Source organism: Ursus arctos, unplaced genomic scaffold (assembly GCF_023065955.2).
Source record: "Ursus arctos isolate Adak ecotype North America unplaced genomic scaffold, UrsArc2.0 scaffold_7, whole genome shotgun sequence".
In the NCBI taxonomy this organism is placed as follows: Eukaryota; Metazoa; Chordata; class Mammalia; order Carnivora; family Ursidae; genus Ursus; species Ursus arctos.
In genome coordinates, this window is record NW_026623089.1 from 24,451,191 (window position 1) to 24,471,239 (window position 20,049).

Below are 20,049 nucleotides of genomic sequence, written 5' to 3' on the forward strand. Positions count from 1 at the left end.
AGCCCTTGAAGGGAAGGGTTAAAGCCAGGTGGATAAAGGCCAGGGTAAGGAATGGCCCCTCCCTAAGCCAGCTCTGCCCTAAGAGTATTTATGCAAAAAGGATTGATTCTCCTGCACCTTGTTCTTCTCCTTCTCCCTTGGCCTGACGTTCCTATGGGCAAACTTAGATGCTCTCGCTCTTGGGACAGTTGCAAAGAATTTAATTCCAAGGATATCCTGGAACAACTTGATGGATGCTGCCGACAATGTCCCTGAACGTACAACTTGACACACTTTTGTGAGTTTATCCCCAGGATAAATTTCTAGCTGGGGAATTGGTGGGTCAAAGAGTTTACATTTCTTATTTTAATGTATGTTGGCAAAGGGCCCTCCTGAAAGAATTCGCATCCCTCCTACAGCGTAGGAGACATATCTGTTTCCTCCTACCTTTATCAGCACCAGGACTTAACAAATGTGAATGTTTTGCCAGTCAGCAAAAGAAAAATAATGTCTTGTAGCTCTGAATTCTTTTTTCATTCACACATGAGGTTGAGTCTCTTTTCATGGATGGATTGGCCATGTGGATTTCTTTTTTGGTAAATGCCTTTTTACGTTCTTGGCCCATTTAAATTTTTCTGTCGGTGGCTCAACTCATTACTCTGGATTGAGAGGGCTGTTTCCTAGGGTGCTGGGACGGTCTCTAAGGAAGCTCGGAGGCATTTAGATCAGTTTCCTCTGAGCTCGTGAGTTGGAAGCAAGCTTCTTTGTCCCCCCTCCGAGGTGCTGTCCTGGGTGTGCTCTGAGCTTCCTGGGGTTCTCCACTCTTAACAGGTGTGACTGTGCGGCTCTCACCTCCACCCCAATCCTGGGCACTGCGTCTGGGCAGAGAGCATGTGATCGTATGGCTGGGCAGGGGGCTTTCTGCTGGACCCACTGCTTCGGTATTTAGGGGGGTGGGGTGCATGGCAGGACACCAGGGAGGAACCCGTGTGTGTGTGTGCGGATGTATGAGAGCTCCAGAATTTCTGTGGGGTCTTGGGGCACTGGGGGTTACATCGGCATGGGAAACACCCCGTTAGGGAGTGTATTCGAAATAACAAATTCACCAATGTTGCTTTTGTGTATAGTAGATATAATAAACAGAAAAGTTCAGTTGTCTACTTCCCGGAATAAATAAGTGGAAAAATAAAAAAGAAGGACGAAATCAATAATGAAGTCATCGTAGATTTACCCCTTGCACCTGGAGCCAGCCGATGGCAGGTGATGGCAGGTGCGGGTGTGGGGCTGTCTCCTCTCGCCCCGCCCCCGGGGGAAGCCAGGAATAAAAGGGATGAACCGCCACACGTTGGGTGTTTGCTGCAGGCCAGGCGTGTGCTAAGCGCTTTGCATGTGTTTTCCCATTTAATCCTCACTCAGACTATCCAAAGCAGTTTCCTCAGTTTATAGGCAAGGAAATGGAGGCTCAGAGAAATTAGATAATTCGTGCAAAATCTTAGACCAAATATGAGGCAAAGCTGACATTTCATTCCGGCAGCTGCTGGACCCCACACATGGGGCTTCTGTGTCTCTTCTCCCCAGCCCTGACTCCTTGGCTGAAGCTGGAGGGTGAGTCCACACATAGGGTGGAAGATGGGGGCTGCTGTGTCTGGCTGAGCACCCCAACCCCCAGCCCCCCTCTGCAGCCCAGCTGGCATCTCAGAAGACAGGGCTAAGAGGGGCGGGCCCCAACGTGGGGCTCTGGTGTGCGGCCTGGGAGGGCTGGAATCTATAGCTCACGCCTTTCCCTGCATGGGCCTGGGTGTGAGTGAAGATGTGGGGAGGGGGCCTGCTCCCTGGAGGGGGGCTCTGGCCAAGTGAAACAGGCTGAGGTCAGAGGGAGGGGGCCACCCTCCCCCAGGGAATGCCTGGATGACGTGACTTTGGGGGGCACTGGGGGAGGAGGCCGGCTGTGTGTTTCTCATCTCACCTCCAAGCCCGGGCCAGATGGGGAGTCAGTGCGGGAAGCCGCGCCAGATGCGGCCGCTGGCAGGCTTCCCCGGGCGCTGCGGTGGCTCTTCTCCAGCCGACTTGGCAGGTCCTTCCTCCTCCTCCCTGAGGGGACCCGGGAGCAAATGACATTCTGGAGTTGGCTGTGGCAGAGAAGAGGGTCTCCTCTAGCCTCGCAGCAGGAAAGGGCAGGGAGAAGTGGGTTGGGGGGCCCAGAAGACGTGACCTGGTACTCCCTTCCCTCATTTCAAATGGCTCTGGATTCTGAGTCAAGTTTGGGGGAGGGAGGGGAGGTTTATAAGGTTTGCTCTCAGAGCTGGACCCGGGGAGTGAATTGAGCATAAAACAAAGCCTCAGACTTCTAGTGCTTGGTGCCTCCCTTTCCCAAAAGTTGCTCACACCTCGCCTGCATCGAATGTCCCTCGGTGTCAGCCACTCTTTGCACCGCCCAGCAGCGAGCAGCCAAGCACCCCATGCGCTGCCAGGAACTGAGGTCCCCCTACTCCCAACCCGGAGATCTGTTCCACTCATTCCACTGCATCCTGACTGTGGTCTCCCAAGTGTCCCCTCCCCCCTTACCAGACCCCGTGCATTTCCATACCTTCATTCTCTCATGACCAGCCGGACCTGACCTTGGCGCCTCTCGTCACCCAGGGCCCCCTCCGCGCCTTCCAGTCTCCTTTATCCTCATGTCTTCCTCCTTCGGAACTTAGATCTCCCCCAAGCCCCTTCTTCCCTCCCTCTCCAATCCCAAACCGCTCCAGGTTGCCCACCTGAGCAACACTCCGACTCTGACCTCTGCTTCTCTGCCTTCCTCCCCTTCTGCTCTCCCCTGCCTCTGCAATCTGGGATCCCCCACGATCATGCATATCTCTCAGTCTAGCTTCCACAGCAAATTATCCACCAGTGCTGCTCTTTCTCACCAGTCTGGGAGCTCCCCTGGGGTCAGGAGTGTTTTTTATTTGACTTCGGGTCACCAATGTCCAATACAGAGCCCAGCACATGGTAAGCCCTCAATATTTCTTTACTGGATGAAACTGAATTTTATCAGACGACAGTGACAAGTCTTTATTGAGGCTCTACCATGTGCCCAGTGTCCTTAGATATTGTAGGGAAAACAAGGCAAGTCAGGATAAAATACTTGCTTGCAAGGGGTTTGTGACTCAGTTGAGGGCAGTTCTGGGAATGGATTGGAGGAATGCGTAGACATGAAATTGGCAATCTGCATCTTTGGTGCTGAAGTGGGTGCCGGAGCTGTATGAGCCCCTAAGGATTTGGGGAGAGGGGGGAAAAAACCCTGGGCTGAAAGGCTAATAGGTCTGGTGTGGGGGGCAAGGGATGGGTGGGTCCAGATGAAAGGAAGCAGGGCCAAACTCCAGGGTCAGGATCGTGAACAGACAGAGAAATATGTTTCTAGAGAAGGTAAGCAGATTCCACCTAGTTCCACGATTACCCTCCTGTGGACGCTTCCAACATCAGAGCAGAGTTAGCAGGTTTTAATGCAGTTTCTCTGTCCTGGAAGCCAAACAGGAGCTGATGGTATTCCCAGTTTTGCTGCTTGATTGGGAAAGTTTTGCTGCGCGCCAGGCTCTGCTGGGGCCAGCGAACTCTCTAGGCAAAGAGAGCAGGATGTTTCTGGCATCAGTTTGTTCCAGTCATCTGTGGAGGAGAACCTGGATTCTTTTTACCGGGCCTGGGAAGCCAGGTGCACTTTAAGCCAGGCACACCTACTACGTGCCAGTGTTGGGAATCTGCGACACGGGGATCAGAGGCCCAGGACTGGTCTCTGAGGCTAATGGCCGTGACCTGACCCTTACCTGCACAAGCTTGCTATGTACCAGATGAAGGGGCAGAGGGGGTGCCAGGGCTGAGGCAGTCCAGGGAGGCTTCTAGGAGGCAGTGGGTCCTGATTGGGCCTTGAAGGAATTAGACACGCTGAGAGGATGGAGAAATGGAGCCCGTCTGGCAAGAACCCCTTAACTAAGAATGACATCTTTTCCTTTCCAGTATTTTTCAAAACAGCTTTATTGAGATATAATTCCCATACCGTACAATTTACCAATTTAAAGCATAAAGTTCGATGGTTTTTAGTATGTTCACAGATAACGTGCAGTCATCACCACTGTCAATTTTAGAGCATTTTCATCATTCCCTTTTGGGGTAACCCCACTAGCAGTCACTTCCTATTTCCCCTAATGCCACCACCCATGGCATTAGGCAACCACTAATCTATTACGTCTCTCCAGATTTGCCTGCTCTGGGCATCTCATGTAAAGGGGATCGTATAAAATGTGGCCATTTGTGTCTGGCTTCTTGCACTTAGAATAATGTTTTCAACGTTCATCCAGGTTGTAGCACATGTCAGTACCTCATTCCTTTTTGTTACTAAATAATGTTCCATCGTATGGCTGTAACACATATCATTTTTAAAAAAAGATTGATTTATTTATTTTAGAGAGAGAGAGAGTGAGCAGGAGGAGGGGTAGAGAGAGAATCTCGAGCAGACTCCCCAGCTGAGCACGGAGCCCGAGGTAGGGCTTGCTCTCACGACCCCAAGATCATAACCTGAGCTGAAATCAAGAGTTGAACGCTCGGCCAACTGAGCTACCCAGGCGCCTGTAATACATCATTTTATTTCTCTAGTCATCCGTTGGTGGACATTAGACTGTTTTCACTTTTTGGTTATTATACGTGATATTTTATAGTGCAATGCCACTGTGAACATTTGCATCCAAGTTTTTGTGTGGATGTGAGTTTTCATTTCCCCTGGGCAGATACTTTGGCATAGAATCACTGGGTCATATGGTGACTCTGTGTGTGGTGTGTTAGAATTTCCCTATATCCTTGTCAGCACTTACTAGTCTCTGTTTGATTGTAGCCATCCTAAGTAGACATGAATTGGTATTTCACTGTGGTTTCGATTTGCATCTTCCTCATGGCTAATTATGTTACGCATCTCTTCTTAACGCTTATTGGCCCTTCGTGTATCTTTTTTGGAGAAAAGTCTATTCAGATCCTTTGCCCATTTTTTTTTTTAAAGATTTTATTTATTTATTTGACAGAGATAGAGACAGCCAGCGAGAGAGGGAACACAAGCAGGGGGAGTGGGAGAGGAAGAAGCAGGCTCATAGCGGAGGAGCCTGATGTGGGGCTCGATCCCAGAACGCCGGGATCACGCCCTGAGCCGGAGGCAGACGCTTAACCGCTGTGCCACCCAGGCGCCCCCCTTTGCCCATTTTTAAGTTGGGTTATTTGTCTTATTGAGTTGTCAGAGTTCTTTATGTGTTCTGGATACAACCTTATCAGATGTGTGATTCGCAAATATTTTCTCGTGTCCTCTAGATTGTATTTTCACTTTCTTGCTGTTGTTCTTTGAAGCACAAAAGTTTTCGATCTGGATGAAGTCCAATTTATTTGATTGCTGGTTTTGGTGTCATATGCTAGAAACCATTGACTAGTCCAAGGCCATGAAGATTTGCACCTCTCTTTTCTTCTAAGACCACTCACATGGGGGTGTTTGATTCATTTTGAGTTAACTTTTGTAGATAATGTGAGGGTGAGTTCCCTTCCAGGTTTGGATTGAGTCAAACTGAGGTCCCACCCACCTCCCCAGTGGGTGAGCAGTGCTTTGCTGTCTGCGTTTAGGTCTCAACTCAAATATGCACTCTTGAGAGAGGCCTTCCCTGACCATGTGTCTAAAGTAGCCACCTCCCCTGCCACCAGTTTCTGTCGCTGTGCTCGGGTTTATCGGACCGTCAGAAATGATCATGTGTGCACCTGACGCTCCCCATGCCAACTCCATGAGGATAGGCTGTCTGGCTCACTGTCCGTCTGTCCGGCTCACTGTCCGTCTGTCCAGCACCTCGTGCCGAGCCTGGCCCTCAGCTGGTGCTCAGGCTCTGTGTGTTGAGAGCGGAAAACTGTTTGTTAAAGGAGTTGCATTCCCAGTGGATTTTGCTAAAACTTTGTGCTTCTGGCCTCAGACGGTTGGAAGTTGGAGGGCTGAGTGGGAAGGAATTTTCCAGCAACATCACAGGTAGGAGGCCCCTCATCTCCTGCCCTGACCATCCTGTCACTTCGCAAGACAGCCCTTGCCATCCTTCGGCCACTCTGGCTGGAAGGTTCCTCCTGACATTAGGCAAAGACCCGCTTTCCTATAATGTGTGCTCATTATCCACCACCTTTCTTTGGGCACAACTGGAGTTGAACCTCCCATATTTGTAGCCCTTTAAATATATGAAACCAGCTGTCGTGTGTCTCTTAAATGCCTTTTCTGGGTTCAGCACCTCTAATTCTTTCAGCTGTTCTTCCTGGAGCCAAAAAGGGCTGGACTCTGACCCCTCAGTCAGTGATGTAGGTTCCGGGGAGGTGAGGGTGGTCACAGGCTGCCAAAGAAAGCGAAACACAGCCGTGGCTCAGAACAAATGAGCCCCTTGTTTTCTTTTCCCGTTCGAGCCGGTGAATTCCAAAATTGGAGGCAGAACTTTCTGAAAAATCACCGAATACAAGCTCTCTCACTAGCCCTCTTGAAGGCAGAGCTGTTAATAGTGCAGATTCTGCTATCATGTTGCTTTCTGTTTAATGAGTATTCTTTTCAGCTAGTCCAGTGCTGTTTTCAGTATCGTTTCACCTTAGTGCTTCTCGACCTGTAACAACCAGTAGACGCACCTGGGGAGCCCTGCAAACTACCAGTGTCACCCCATCTTTCAAGATTCTGATTTAAATGGTGTGTGTGGGGGGGTGGGGGGTGAGGCCTGGGGAGGCGGTGTTTTTAAAGCACTCCAGGTGATTGTATGTGTACTCAGGGTTGCAGACCTTGAGTTCAAGGGCTCGGCGTTGAACTTGAAATCCCCTAAGACTCCCCGAGAATGAGCAAACAGTGGATTTTAGCAGAATATGTAGAAGCTGACATTAGCTAAGAGGACACAATTATTTTATAAGGTGGAAATTTTGCTTTAAATTATGAAAGCCATCCATGCTCAAAAGAAATAAAATAAAAATGTATAAAGTGTAAGGTGAAATTATTGTTTCTCCTCTCAACCTAAATAACCCCTTAACAATTTGTTGCATTTTTTCCCAGACTTTTCAAATGCACAGGCACATTCACATTCACAAACCCCCCATACACACACCTCTCCCCAGCTACATACTGTTTCGTAATCTGTTTTTTTTTCTTTTCTCAGTGTGGTGTAGACATTTTACCAAAATGACACAGAGCCACCTTCTCTTTAACAGGTGTATGAATCATAATTTATTTGACCATTTTTTAAATCACCAGACATTCGATATTCCTTACTTTTTCCTTATTTTTACAAACAGGGCTGCCACAAACGTCTTTACATACATAAACACATATGCACACCTACACATACTCACACTTGTGTGGATAAATTCTTAGAGGTGAAATTGCTAAGTCAAAGGCAATGTAAGTTTGGGATAGAGATTGCCAAAATGCTTTCCAGAACGATTGTCCAGTCTGTCCCTTGCAACAAAATTCCTAACGATAGCTATTTGCCCTGTGTCAAAAATGAAGCTTTGCTGAGCACAGCAGAGAGGAAGGTGTGAGTGTGTCAGATGGTGGGGAGGAAACACTGGGGTCATTTCCCCTGCACGCTGTGTGTGGAGGAGACCGCTGGCCTCTGGCCTTGCCCGGCTGCTCTGTTTCCCAGGAAGAGGAAGCCAAGCTGTGTGTGTTAACCTTTGCCTTGCTCTCTAGGGTGTGACGAGGGAGTGGGGCCCGTTCACAGGATGTGTGTGTCCAGGTCAGCGGGCCCAGGTCAGTCATTGATTTGAGAGTGTGTGGAGTGAGAATCCTCATTTCTAACCCTTTCCTACACCCACTGGGCTGCATCCAAGCCCCATGGAAGCTCAGGAGCATGACCCTCTTTATGGTTCAGGAGAGGATACGCTTGTTTAAGGTTTCTAGGACTCTACCTCCTGAATGTCAATGTGCATCTAGAGTTTATCTCGATTTTCATAGTAGGGTGAGCCTCCTTCCCCTACTCTGGGCACACTGCCACACTCCCCGGGGTCCTGGGCATCAGCCAAGATGTCCACTGCCTATTGCTGCCTCTCCATTGGAGCACCTGCTGGTGCAAGGTGGTCAGACCTGTCTGCTCTGATAAGCTGGCTTGGGACCAGAGGGTGGTGGCACAGTTGGAGGGACAAAGGTACAAAGGTTCAACCATGCGCCCTCAGGGACTCTGGAAAGCGTGGAGGAGGGACCACATCCAGAGCTGTAGAAACCCAAAGTGGGTTCCTTTCAAGACCCAGTGCTAATTGGTAGCTCCAGAAACTTCTAGGGAAGAGGCTCAAATTCTAAGTGCCAAAGACCATGCCACGCACTTTGAAGGCGGTTGGGGGGGGGGTATAGAAAAGGGAGGTCACATTATCGAGCAGCTACAGTGTCCCAGGCACTGGTGGTGGTTTTTGTGTTCTCATTAATACTCACAGTGAGGCAATCATTAGCACCCCTATTTTGTGGATGGGGAGTGGGGCTCAGAGTGTGTAACAACTTTTCATGGAGCTGATGTGATGAACTCAGATCATGTAAAATAGTGCTCGTCCCCATGTGGACCTTCTTACCCGCCTGCCACATGGGGGACCTCAGGACTGACAAATGGATCACCCACATGTGAAGGCACCTCTCGACAGAGCAGCAGATTGAAGCATGAGGGCAGAGCCTTGGGGCAGGGACTCTGCCTTGTTCCAGGCAGTCTGGTGTAGTTATTGAAGAGGCTGAGGTGGTCTGGCTATGCGGTCAACGCCACGTTTGAAGCTGAGCTCCATGACGTGCCACCAGTATGACCTAGGTAGACCAGTTACCTCTCTAGGTGTCTTTGTTTGTGGACTAGAGATGGTAACAAGGATTAAATGAGATGACGTGAATAAAGTGCTTAGCAATGCCTGGAATACAGTAAGTGCTCCATGAAGTGGGTGTGGCTATTATTGTTCTTCCTGATGAAACCAATAGTTTGTGTATGTAAGAAAAAGGTTTCTAAGAACGGACTCTTCTTGCTGTTTCTCTCCTAGTTCTGGTGATTGTGTACATTGAGCTTTGACAGCTGAACCTTCTTTTAAGGTCTGTGGAGGGTTTTTTAATCCTGGGAGCTCCTACTTTAGACACTCATTTCCCCTCCAGGAAACGTGAAATAAAGAAGAAAAAAAGCCTCCGTCCCAGAGGGGCCTGCCACAGCTTGCCCATCCTTTCAGCAGGGGGGCTCCCGAGGACGGCCATTGTTTTCCTAGCCCCAGGCCGCAGTTAGAGTTTGCCCTTCTGCTCTCCCAGGCCAGTGCTCGTTCTGCTACTGGCGTGCCCGCGTGTGTGCATGTGTGTGCGCGTGTGTGTTCGCCCTCATCCATCTGTGTCCCTGTTTCCCACTTCCCACTCCCCTCCCACTCCAATTCCTGGTGTCATGCTCCATGTCTCATGGCAAAGGGAAAGAAGATGATTCTCGCTCTTTCTCTTCCTGGATGTCTAAATAGCTAATGTTCATTGGGTGCTTGCCATGTGCCAGGTCCTGTGCTGAGCGCCCCATGTCCATCATCATATTTAATGAGAAGCTCCCATTATAAATCACACGTTGCAGTTAAGGAGACCCTGACTCAGAGAAGCTAAGACACTTTCCCAAGGCCACACAGCAGAGAAATGTTAGAGCTAAAATTTAAACCCATCAGATGCTTTCGAAGCTGTCTTCCCCCTCCATGGTGCCAACACTGCCTTTGGTCTTTTCTGAGCCCAACTTTTTGGCACCCCATGACTCCATCTTGCCCTGTTTCCCTACTTTGAATTGTCAGGCTGAGCTGTAAGAGCCTGGAGGTCGGGGACTTTGCCTCGTCGTGAGCTTGGCACAAAACCAGGCACTAGGTAGGCACTCACTCAACGTCTGTTGGTTGTTCTGTTCCTTCACTTGCTTAAGGACATTGGGTGAGCACCTCTTAGGCCTACAGTGTCATGCTGAGCTTTAGGACGCCATAATCTGCCTTCAGGGCTTCCGTGCTGGTGGGGAGAGACAGGCTTAGCTCGCCGAATCCTCACAACACCCCGAAAGTGAGGTAGCTACTGTTACCCCACCAGTAAGCGGAGATACGAGTAATCTGGAGGCTTTTCCAGACCCTCTGGCCTACCCACTGCCTTTCAAGGTAAATACACAGTCAAGGCCCGTGATCCATTCAAACAATAGCAGGCACCCACCCTCTCGAAGGTGTTTGATAAGGTACAGGAGCCCGCTGACTACCTCCTCTCCAAACCCCTTTCAAAAGCCCTTTATCCCAGATGAGGGCCATTTGGTACAGGCCTGCAGTGGTGGCAGCGATGTTTTGGTGACTGGTGGACAGGTAGTTCTCAGAGGAACATTCTGCCAGCATACATCCCGTCCCTCCCAGAGCCAACCCAGAGCCTTCTTGGGGTTGCTTCAGCTGCACTTACTGTGACGGCTGCATAAACAAGAGGTCCAGAGCGAGCCTGGAGTAGGGTGGTCTGAACAAGGGAAAAGTTCCACCACCTGGTCATTAACCCTGTGGTCAACGTGTGCGTGTGCCTGCTGGGCTGGGGGCACCCTCCACGTCCAAGCTTCTGGGTGGTGCTTGTTCCCCAAATCGGCAGCATCACTATGCTCCCCACCCCAAGAACAAGCACCCTCCCTAGAGAAGGGGCTGGAGTTTTAATGACGCCATATACCTCAGGAGTGAGCAGAAACTTTAGCCAGATAGCCACAGACTATTAAACTTGATTTGCTGACGGGTTTTAGGTTGGCAAAGACCCTTGCACTGAGCCAGACGTATTTGTATCTACCCTTGGCCACTAGGGATTTGCTTCTGGGGATTGGGGGGACAGTCCCCAAGTGTAGCTGTTTGTGACCTCTTTGGTGCTTCAAACCCCATGGATTTTTCACTCGGTAGACCCACCAGTCAGTCATCATTTCACCGTGCCCTGCGGACTGGCACTGGCGACTGGCCCGGAGGACAGGGCTGCTGGGAAGACGTTTGCTGCCCTTACTGCTGGGAGGGACATACTCAGCCGTGTTAAATCAGCAGGGACACAGCGTGTGTTCAGTGCTGGGTTGTTCTGAGCCAACAATTAGCAAATAAAAGCAGATATGATCACTGGCTAATTGTGGAAATCAGACTAGGGGCAAAATCAGACTAGGCCTGCCAGGCTAGTGGACCCAGGTCAGATGTTGGATTCTGGGGCTTTTTATCTGGGTACAGTCAAGATGAGTTTTTGACACCATGGCCTTCACTGCTTACTGTGGGACTCAGTGGGCCCAGCAGGGAGGAAAGGGGGCATTGGCCCAGCCTTTAGTGTCACCACTTGCTCCGGGGGCAGCAGCCCTGGGGTCCTCTGCCTTGCCAGGTAGTTTGGACCTCAAGGATCAGTCTGGCCTGATTTGGAACTCATGTTCTACTCCTCCCCTCCCCGGGGTAAGACATAGTACATGGAACCCTTTGAGTAGGAGGTTAGAGCTGATTGGTACCTTAGACGGGCCGGCATCATCTTCTCGGAGAACGTGGCATGATGACCTGCTCCCGCTGGAAGGCGGGGCAATGATCGTGTTCCCAGGTGGAAATTCCCCTTTACTGGCTGTGTTCATTTGGACTTCTTTGGTCCCAAATGTTAAACATCACTCAATCTAGAAGATTTGGGGGAGTTGAAGAGCTGGGTCCTGAGGAGATATTGTGACCTCAAGGGCCCTAAAAAGCAGTGACGGCCCCTCCCCCCCGCCCCGGGGAACAGTGTGCTGTATCCTGGCCAGAAGCACTGTATATGCATTAGAATAAGGCACCCCTTTTTCTATGTGTCTACAGCTTCCAGCCAAAGTGCACAGTTTCAGGTGCAGCGTATAGGTGAGATTTCAGTGCCTACTTGATCCTTGGATGGGCAGTTTTTGGGCAGTGAACAACTTGTACAACTGTATGCAATGGCCCTAGTCCTAGACACCTGATGGACTATGGTATGAGCAGGTGAAGGAAGATTGTCATTGAGTTTCCATTTGGCCTGGGGCCAGGGGCAGCTGGCAGGGATCCAGAGAAAATAAGACTTTCCTTAGTAAAGGGAGCCACAGTGCCATGAAGATACATGGTTTCTTCCACAGTTCCTAACTCCTTGCCTCTAACCGTACTTCTCGTCAGCACAGGGAGCAATAGGTACTTGCTGGCCCTTTCTAATTAAACATGGGGCAGGTCCTAGGCCTTTTTTTTTTTTTAATTTTATTTATTTATTTGACAGAGAGAGAGACAGCCAGCGAGAGAGGGAACACAAACAGGGGGAGTGGGAGAGGAAGAAGCAGGGTTCCCACAGAGGAGCCTGATGCAGGGCTCGATCCCGTAACGCCGGGATCATGCCCTGAGCCAAAGGCAGATGCTTAACGACTGCGCCACCCAGGCACCCCAGGTCCTAGGCCTTCTAAGAATGGTTGGGCCATATCTTTGGGTCATTCTTTGGTTGTAGCCCAGGTCCGATTGTGGACGTCCTTCCATAGGAACTGGGCTGGGCTTCATTCTCAGTGCTCTAGAGGTAAGCCGTGGGTCTGATTTGCATCATGGCTGTTTTCTTGTTGAAAGGAGCAAGACTTGGAAACTGTGGAAGTGTTGGAATCTCAGACATTTCTGGGCCTGATGAGCTGTGTGGCTGGAAGGTGGTCTAGAGTGGGGGGGCTGGTCAGACAAGGCATTGTGCTGGGTGTCTGCTGAGAGTTTCCACAGTTGTGTCTGTGGTGGGGACCCTCCTAAGTAGAGGGTAAGTGGGGCAGGTGAACATGAGACTCTGGAGCTGCCTCTCCGACAGAAACTGGACACAGTTGCTGGTCAACAGCAAGGCCTCCTAGATGCCTGCCATCTGCCTGAGATGGCCAGAAATGGGGGAAATAGAATCCATGGGTTTTTAAAATCCAGAGTAAGGGAAACTCCACCCGGGAAACATAACCCCAAGTAAAGTGTATGGAAGCAGGATGTTTAATTGCAAACCTTTCTTGAGAACCAGCTGTGCGGTAATGTTATCTCGGCTGCTCCTGCAGCCAGCGGAGAATTTATCTGGGCCCCTGACGCGGGCCCAGTAAACAGAGCTGGCTTTCTCAGATGACCTCTGCCCTGGCCCCCTTCCCCTCCACCTGCTCTTTCTTGGGGGGTTTATCACTAGGGTTTCCAATGCTGGCAGGACCGGCTCCCAGATGCTTGAGAATCTTATGTGGGTGGGGGGTTGTATGGGTTGGCTGGAATTTGGCATATCCATTGCTCATCTGGAACGATAATCTAGGATGTTCAAGGTTTGGAGGAAAGCAGACCAGCACTTGAAAGAGGCTGCCCAGATGAAAGAAAAGATCTGGAGACTGTCCTCAGACCTCTTGGCTTCTGTTTCCAGGGAGGTCTCTGATCATTTCCTTAATTCAAGATTTAGACCATTTGTCCAGGAGGGAGACTGGGGGCCCTCTGGTAAATCCTAAAGGTTTGGGAGAACCTGGGGTGAGAATTCATTTCCACACCGTTGCACCTGAGTCATCTCATGCTCACTCAGAGCATGGGAAGCGGGGTGCAAGCCTTTGCCCAAAAAGGAAAGAAATGTATTTTGAGGGGAAGCCACGGCCATGTTGCAGCCGGATGGCTGTGGCCCGCGGGGATCACAGGGCAACTTCTGCCGCCCTGCCCTCTGGCTTTTCTCCAGAGGCTTGTCTTTGGTGTGGGTTCAGATCAAGCGTTAGAGATGGTTCTCTGTGAAGGGAAAGGACTTTTGCAGGGGTCGGGGGGTGCTCTGGCTGTGTGCTGGTTAGCCCTAGCCTGGGAATTGGGAGGTCTGGGCTCCTGTCTCAGCTCTGGCACTAATGAGGTGAGCACACCTGCCATGGTAACCAGCAAAGTGGGGACCCCAAGCTTGTGCCTATTGAATAGAGGAGGAGTCTGAGGGTCTGAGAGACTGGGCCGAGGTCTCACAGCCAATTGAGACGGTCCTAAGAGTGAAACCCAGGTGTCACTGACTCCAGGGTGTGTGCCTCCTCTTGGTAAATCACCCTCCTGGGTCTGAGTTTCCGCCTCTGCAGATGGGGAGGCTCCCAGCCGCCGGAGGCTGTGAGCCTATAATTAATTCTCCCTGGGAGGTGAAGGGAAGCCCCTAATTACTGAAGAGGATGGAGCATGGGTCATGTTAAGCCCCAGTTAAGCCCTTCCTCCGGGCTCCGCTTGGTTGGCCGGGGAGAAAGGCTGCTGTCTGATGGCCTGCATGCTCTCTGCTGGGAGGGCGCTGCCGCTTGGGGCCCCTTTATAGTACGTCTGCCCAGGCGGAGGTCAGAAAGGCAGCGCCTGGCCATGGACAGCATCTGCTCCCTGCCCGGGACCTGCAGGAAGGGGAGATACAGGTGGGAGGGGAGATGTAGCTGGCAGGATTTGGGGGTCAAGGAGCCGGGAGGCAGCAGGGGGGATGGGATGGGTTATAACCCCGGTGAAAACCCCAGAGCGTCCGGCCACAGTCCATGAAGCCAGCTGTGTGTGAGGGTTTCCTCTGCATCTCTCTGGTTTTGTAGCATTCCTAACCACGGACTGCTGTCTGGGCCCCAAGTTCTGCCTCTTCCGCGCTCCGAATTGACATGACTCCCCCATGTTCCTCTATGTCCATCCCCTATGCAAGAGGTACACAGACATTTCAGGCCACCCAGAGATTTATTAAGAAAGATGGCTTTCAGTCCTGATTAAGTAGTTTGATTTAAAGATCCACACTCTTACATCTACATATAGGAAGATAGTCCAGTGTGGTTAAGAGCATGGTGATTGGACTTGGCTAGACCTGGGTTCAAGTCCTTTGCTCTGTATTTTACTAGCCGTGTGACCTTAGACAAGGGATCTAGCTTCTCCGCACCTCGGCTTTCCTGTACAGAACGGAGACAACGGTAGCTCTGTCACAGATTGAAGGAGCTAATGCCTGTGAGAGCTTCACGCTGTGCTGCCCTAAACGGCTTCTGCCGTTGATTGTATGAGATATATGTTTACGTATGCTCTAAAGCAAAGCACACCCCTCTCTATTATAATCATAGTCACTGGTTTATCTGGGGTTTGTGAGGATAGGGATGGCCTTTCACTTTAGGTTCTTTCTTATCAAGGTCACATAAAACATGTCATCAATACCCCAGGTCAGGGTGCAGCTCTCGCTGTTCGCTTTGCTTTAGGCCCTCTCCTCGACTTCAGTTCACAGCGAGCACTGCCCTGAGCCAGGTGACTCGGTGAGGCGCTCGGGTGGGGGAGAAGGGGTGGAGGACTCGTTTGCGTGGAGGTTAACTGAGTAGCCAGACGTAAAGCCCCATAGCTCTGTGTGCAGAACCCTTGCTGTGGACTGAACGTGTGTGTCCCCCCACATTCGGAGGTCGGAGCCCGAATCCCCAGCGTGATATCTGAGGCAGGGCCTTTGGGAGGTGATTAGGGTTAGACGAGGCCACGAGGATGGAGCCCCAGTGGTGGGATGAGTGCGCTTAGAAGCCGAGGAGGAGACTAGAGCCCCCTCTCTTCACCACATCAGGATACAGCGACAGGGCGACCGCCTGCCAGTCGGGAAGTGGGTCTCGCTGGAAACCTTGATCTTGGACTTCCGGCCTCCGTAAAGTGAGAAGTAAATGTCTGTTGTTTAAGCCCCACGTCAGTGGTATTTTGTTACAGCAGCTCGAACAGACTAAGACAGCCCTGCTCCGGGCGTCTGGTGAGTTCAGCTACCGCGAGGCCCAGGGATCTTAAATGTTCCTCCTCTTTGCTCGCGATCCTTCCTTCTCACAGTGGCTGAGTCCCTTGGCTTCGCTGGCCGTTTTCTTCTCACAGCTGGAGTCCCCCAGACCTACTGAATCCGAGTCACTAGGCAGACGCCTGGAATCTGAGTTTTTATGAAGCCTGCCGGGGATTCTCATGGGCGCCCTGGCAAGGGAGCCACAGCTGTGGATGCAGCCGCTCGGTCTCTCAGGAGGGAGGAAGCAAGGCAGGGGTCTCACTGTGTCTCAGTGCTGTCCCTTAACCCCAGAGAATCACAGCAGGCACCCAGGGGAAGTTCAGCAGAATAGTCCTGAGGAGGTCGAGGGGACCCCTCCCTCTCACTGAGCCCTCCCTCAGGCGGGTGTGCCTTTGGTGTGTGTTCTGGTGAAAGGGACAGAAATGGTGGGGGGAGTAGGCCGGATTGTGTGGCTGGGGACTTTCTCCTTCTCCAGCCAGCAGGCCTGCCCACCTCCTGGGCCAGGGAACCTTCCAGACTGGCTTGAGGCAGCAGCCACGGAGAGCCTGAGCCCCGGAAAGTGGGGTGACATTGGGAATGGGGTTCTGGAAATGCCTTCATTCCAGATAAGTTTACAACTCTTACATGGACGGACATCTGTCCTGCAAATCTGCCTCTCATCCAGAGGCTCCGTTTGGTTGTTCAGTGCAGCAAAATGTTTTCTGAACGCCCGCTTGGCTCTGGGCCCGGCCCTGAGCTAAGACGTGGGGATACTGGGATGAATCGCACATCTCTGAAATGCCTATGGCCGCCTGAAGTGCTTTTCAGAGTGGGCTCCGAGGACGAGCTGCAGCAGAAGTGGTTTGTTAAAAAGGAGAGTTGCCCGATTTCAGCAGTTGTACCACTCAAGTGGTGGGAGAGGGCGGGGAGGGGGCGGACGGGAACTCTCTGTACTTTCTGCTCAGTCTTGCTGTGAACCTAAAATGGCTGTATGAAAATAAAGGCTTTAAGGGGTGCCTGAGTGGCCCAGTCAGTTACACATCTGCCTTCGGCTCAGGTCATGATCCCAGGATCCTGGGATCGAGCCCCATGTCAAGCTCCCTGCTCGGTGGGGAGTCTGCTTATCCCTCTTCCCCTCTCCCCTGCTTGTGCTCTCTCTCTCTCAAATAAATAAATAAAATCTTTTTTAAAAACCCTTAAAAACCAAAATAAAATAAAATGTAGATGTTTGAGCCCTGAAACCCCAGATCTACTTGTGGAGAATTTCAGGAGTGGGGCCCAGCATCTGCAATTTGGGAAGACCTTTTACAGAATCTCAGTCACTTACAAGTTTGAGAACCAGTGGAAAATTTTAACAACCCCAATGTATGTTCATTGTATAAAATACAAATAAATGAAAAGAAGGAAATGAAAACCACTTGTAATCCTAATCTAAAATAATCATCTTTAGCAATTTATTGAATATCCTTCTAGATGTTTGTACCCGTGTGTGCTTGTACACGTGTGTGTGTATGTGTATTTAAATAAATGCGTGTAGCATCTGTGTGGTACTTGACACTGTGCTGGGTCCTGAGGACGGAGGTAGGAATGGTCCTGGCCACGGGGCACCCCCAGTTATGGTAAATGGTGCAGCTTGAAGCTCGGCCTTCTGTCACCTACTCATTTGCGCTTACCTTTTCCCACAGGTGTACATCATCAACGTGACCTGGTCCGACTCCACGTCCCAGACCATCTACCGGAGGTACAGCAAGTTCTTTGACCTGCAGGTGAGTTGGTCTGAGTTCAGATGGTACCCAGTTTCACCTGCGGCAGCCCGAGTCTCTGGTGGGCTGGCCTCTCTCATGTCCTCACTCATCTGGAGATCCCCTGTCAGAGCTCTCAGAATCAGTGTCTTGGTCAGAGCAGAGGGACCAACGAGGAACCCTCACTTGTCTGGCTGGGCTTGGCTCAGTCTTGAATATTGCAAGCAGAAGCCGGGCTTTGGTGGCTTCCTCCCATGGTCTTAACAGTCAAGCTTTGTCGCCCTCCTTTGCCTGGGGTAGGAAACCGGGGTGGAGAGGTGGGAAGATGGCCGTGGGTGCTGTGTGCATGAGCAGACATGTATCTGTAAACATCCAGGGTGAGACACAAGCCACCACGTCATTGCAAGCAAAGAAAAGCAAACACACGGGAGAGACAGAAACAGAAAATAAGCAGTTTCTTGAACTACAGACACAAACTGGGCATACCACTGTGTCTGTCTGGCCGAGTCAGGCTCTCGCCGCCCTGTGTCTGCACGCGTGGGGTGTGTGCGACTCTCTAATATACACAGGCATGTTCACACAGCTCCTCCTGCAGACACATCCCTTGACGCCAGCTAACTTGGTTAGACCTCTTTGGGTTACAAGGGATAGTTTTCCAGTCCTACTGGCTCAGACAAATAGGAGACTTGGTTGGAAGGAGATACCAGCGATGGTCATGCAATTGGCCAGATCAGGTGAAGAAGAGAGTGAGACAGTGGGCTCCAGGAGCACCCGAAAATACAGCTGCTCTGTGTGTGTGTCTGCTCTCTGCTTCTCCCTGGGCAATGTCCTCAGATTTCTGAGGAGCTTGGCTGTCAACAGCTCCTGAATTTCATATCTATTGGTTCCCCACACCGGAGAGATTGACTGTCCTAGTTTCAATTTGAAAAATCCCAGGGAAGACTTGGATTGGCCTGATTTGGGTCAGGTGCTCTCTCTGGACCAATCAGTGTGGCCCAGGGTAGAGGGTCACAGACATGATCAGCATGGGGCCTAGGCCTCCGTATCAGAGTCAGGTACCAGATGAGGCGGAATCACCGTGAGTTGGACAGAAACCCTTCCAATACCAGAAAGGGAAAACTGAGAGGTTCTAGATTTTTCCTTAGTTTCCTTAGATTTTCCTGGTGTTGACCAGTAAAAACACAAAGAAGAGACACACACTCCTGGCCCTCACAACCAAGGTCCACTCCTTCATTTGCAGGCTTTTGGTGGTGAGTCATCTTGGAGAGGCCAGGCCCGCATGGTTGCCCCTAAGTACCTGACTTTATCCCATTGTCCTTATCACTCTACTTATGAGATGAGCCAAAGATGAGCCAGCTTCCTGTATTCCAGTAAATCCTGTCTTAATCCAACAATATGGGGTGGAAAGCCATTCCTTACCTTCCTGCCTCTTCCTCTCCTCACCTCCCCCATTCCTGTCCAGTCTCCTTGGGTCCTTTCTGGTATAAACTGGTGGGATTTGCTGATACCCCATCAATGGGTGTAGTGTGCTGGACAGGAAATGATAAGTTAGTTGGGGAGAGGGAACCCTGAAAGGACTCATTGATGAGCCAGAGAGGGTCTGCGAGCCAGCGGAAACTCTCAAATCAGAGCTTTTCTTCCCCCGCTTCTGTTCTGTTCCCTCACCCCCTCCCTGGTTACAGAACCTCACAAGAAAGGAATGCTGCTCCCCCCACTTCTTCCTTGCCTGGAGGGCTTATTTCCTGTGTGTTGGGACACACGGCATGGAGCATCTTGTGCGATGTGCTGGCTCTCACCGTGAGCATGGCCAGGCCTGTCCGCATGGGTCATCGCCACCCTGTAGATGCCGTCTGGAAAGGGGTTGGGATGGTTCTTCGGAATTTAACCTTTGGGCCAAGCATAGCATCTTTGTGAACCCATTTTACAGAACTCGTGACATGATGACTTTCAGTGGCATTCACTTTGGAAAGCCTTTCTTATTTACCGGCGTCACTGATTTTAATATGGCGGCTCCTACAGAGGAAGAATGAGTGGCATTGCTAACTGCCTCTGGTCCCTGGGGCCCTCGTAACTGGCCTTTCTGAATGGCGGGGTGAGAGAGTGGCTTAGAGCTTAGGCACTGGGGACGCATTGCTAGGACCGGTTACTGGCTCTGTCCCACTGCGTAACTCTGGAAACGGGCCTTAACTTCTTAGGTTCTGTTTTCCCATCTGTGGAATGAAGATCTGAATGGTACCCACCGAGGAGGGTTGTTGTGAGGTTTACATGAGCAAATCTATGCGAGATCCTTGGGAACGGACCATCTCATGCACACACCAAGGCAACCGGCCCTAAGGGGGTGGCAAGTGGGGGGGGAGGCAGGAGCGGAAGGACTCGTGCTTGGAGGAGAGATAGTGTCTCTTTGATGTGACCCGTGGCATGAATGAGTCCTCTGGTGAAGCATGGGGGAGCTTATTCATGGCGTTGGGGAAGAGAATCCTCAGATAAGCTGGTAACTGCGCGCTCTACGCTTATCTGAAGCCTTAGGACTTGACAGAGCTGGTCATTTATCTCCCTATCCCCACCTTTCCCCTGTGCCACCCACACTCCTTACTTACTGGCCACCTGCTCCCTTTGAGGCCCTGGAGTAGGGCCACCAGATAAAATAGGAGATGTCCAATTAATTTT

The 20,049-nt window shown here is 51.0% G+C and overlaps 1 protein-coding gene across 1 annotated transcript in view; it reads left to right on the top strand.

Moving 5' to 3' along the window:
* The window catches only part of SH3PXD2A (SH3 and PX domains 2A), a 230,524-nt gene that overhangs the window by 32,316 nt on the left and 178,159 nt on the right, over window positions 1-20,049 (top strand). The window contains 1 exon segment of the mRNA XM_026494048.4: window positions 17,326-17,406. Within this exon segment, the coding sequence (XP_026349833.1) occupies window positions 17,326-17,406 (81 nt within the window).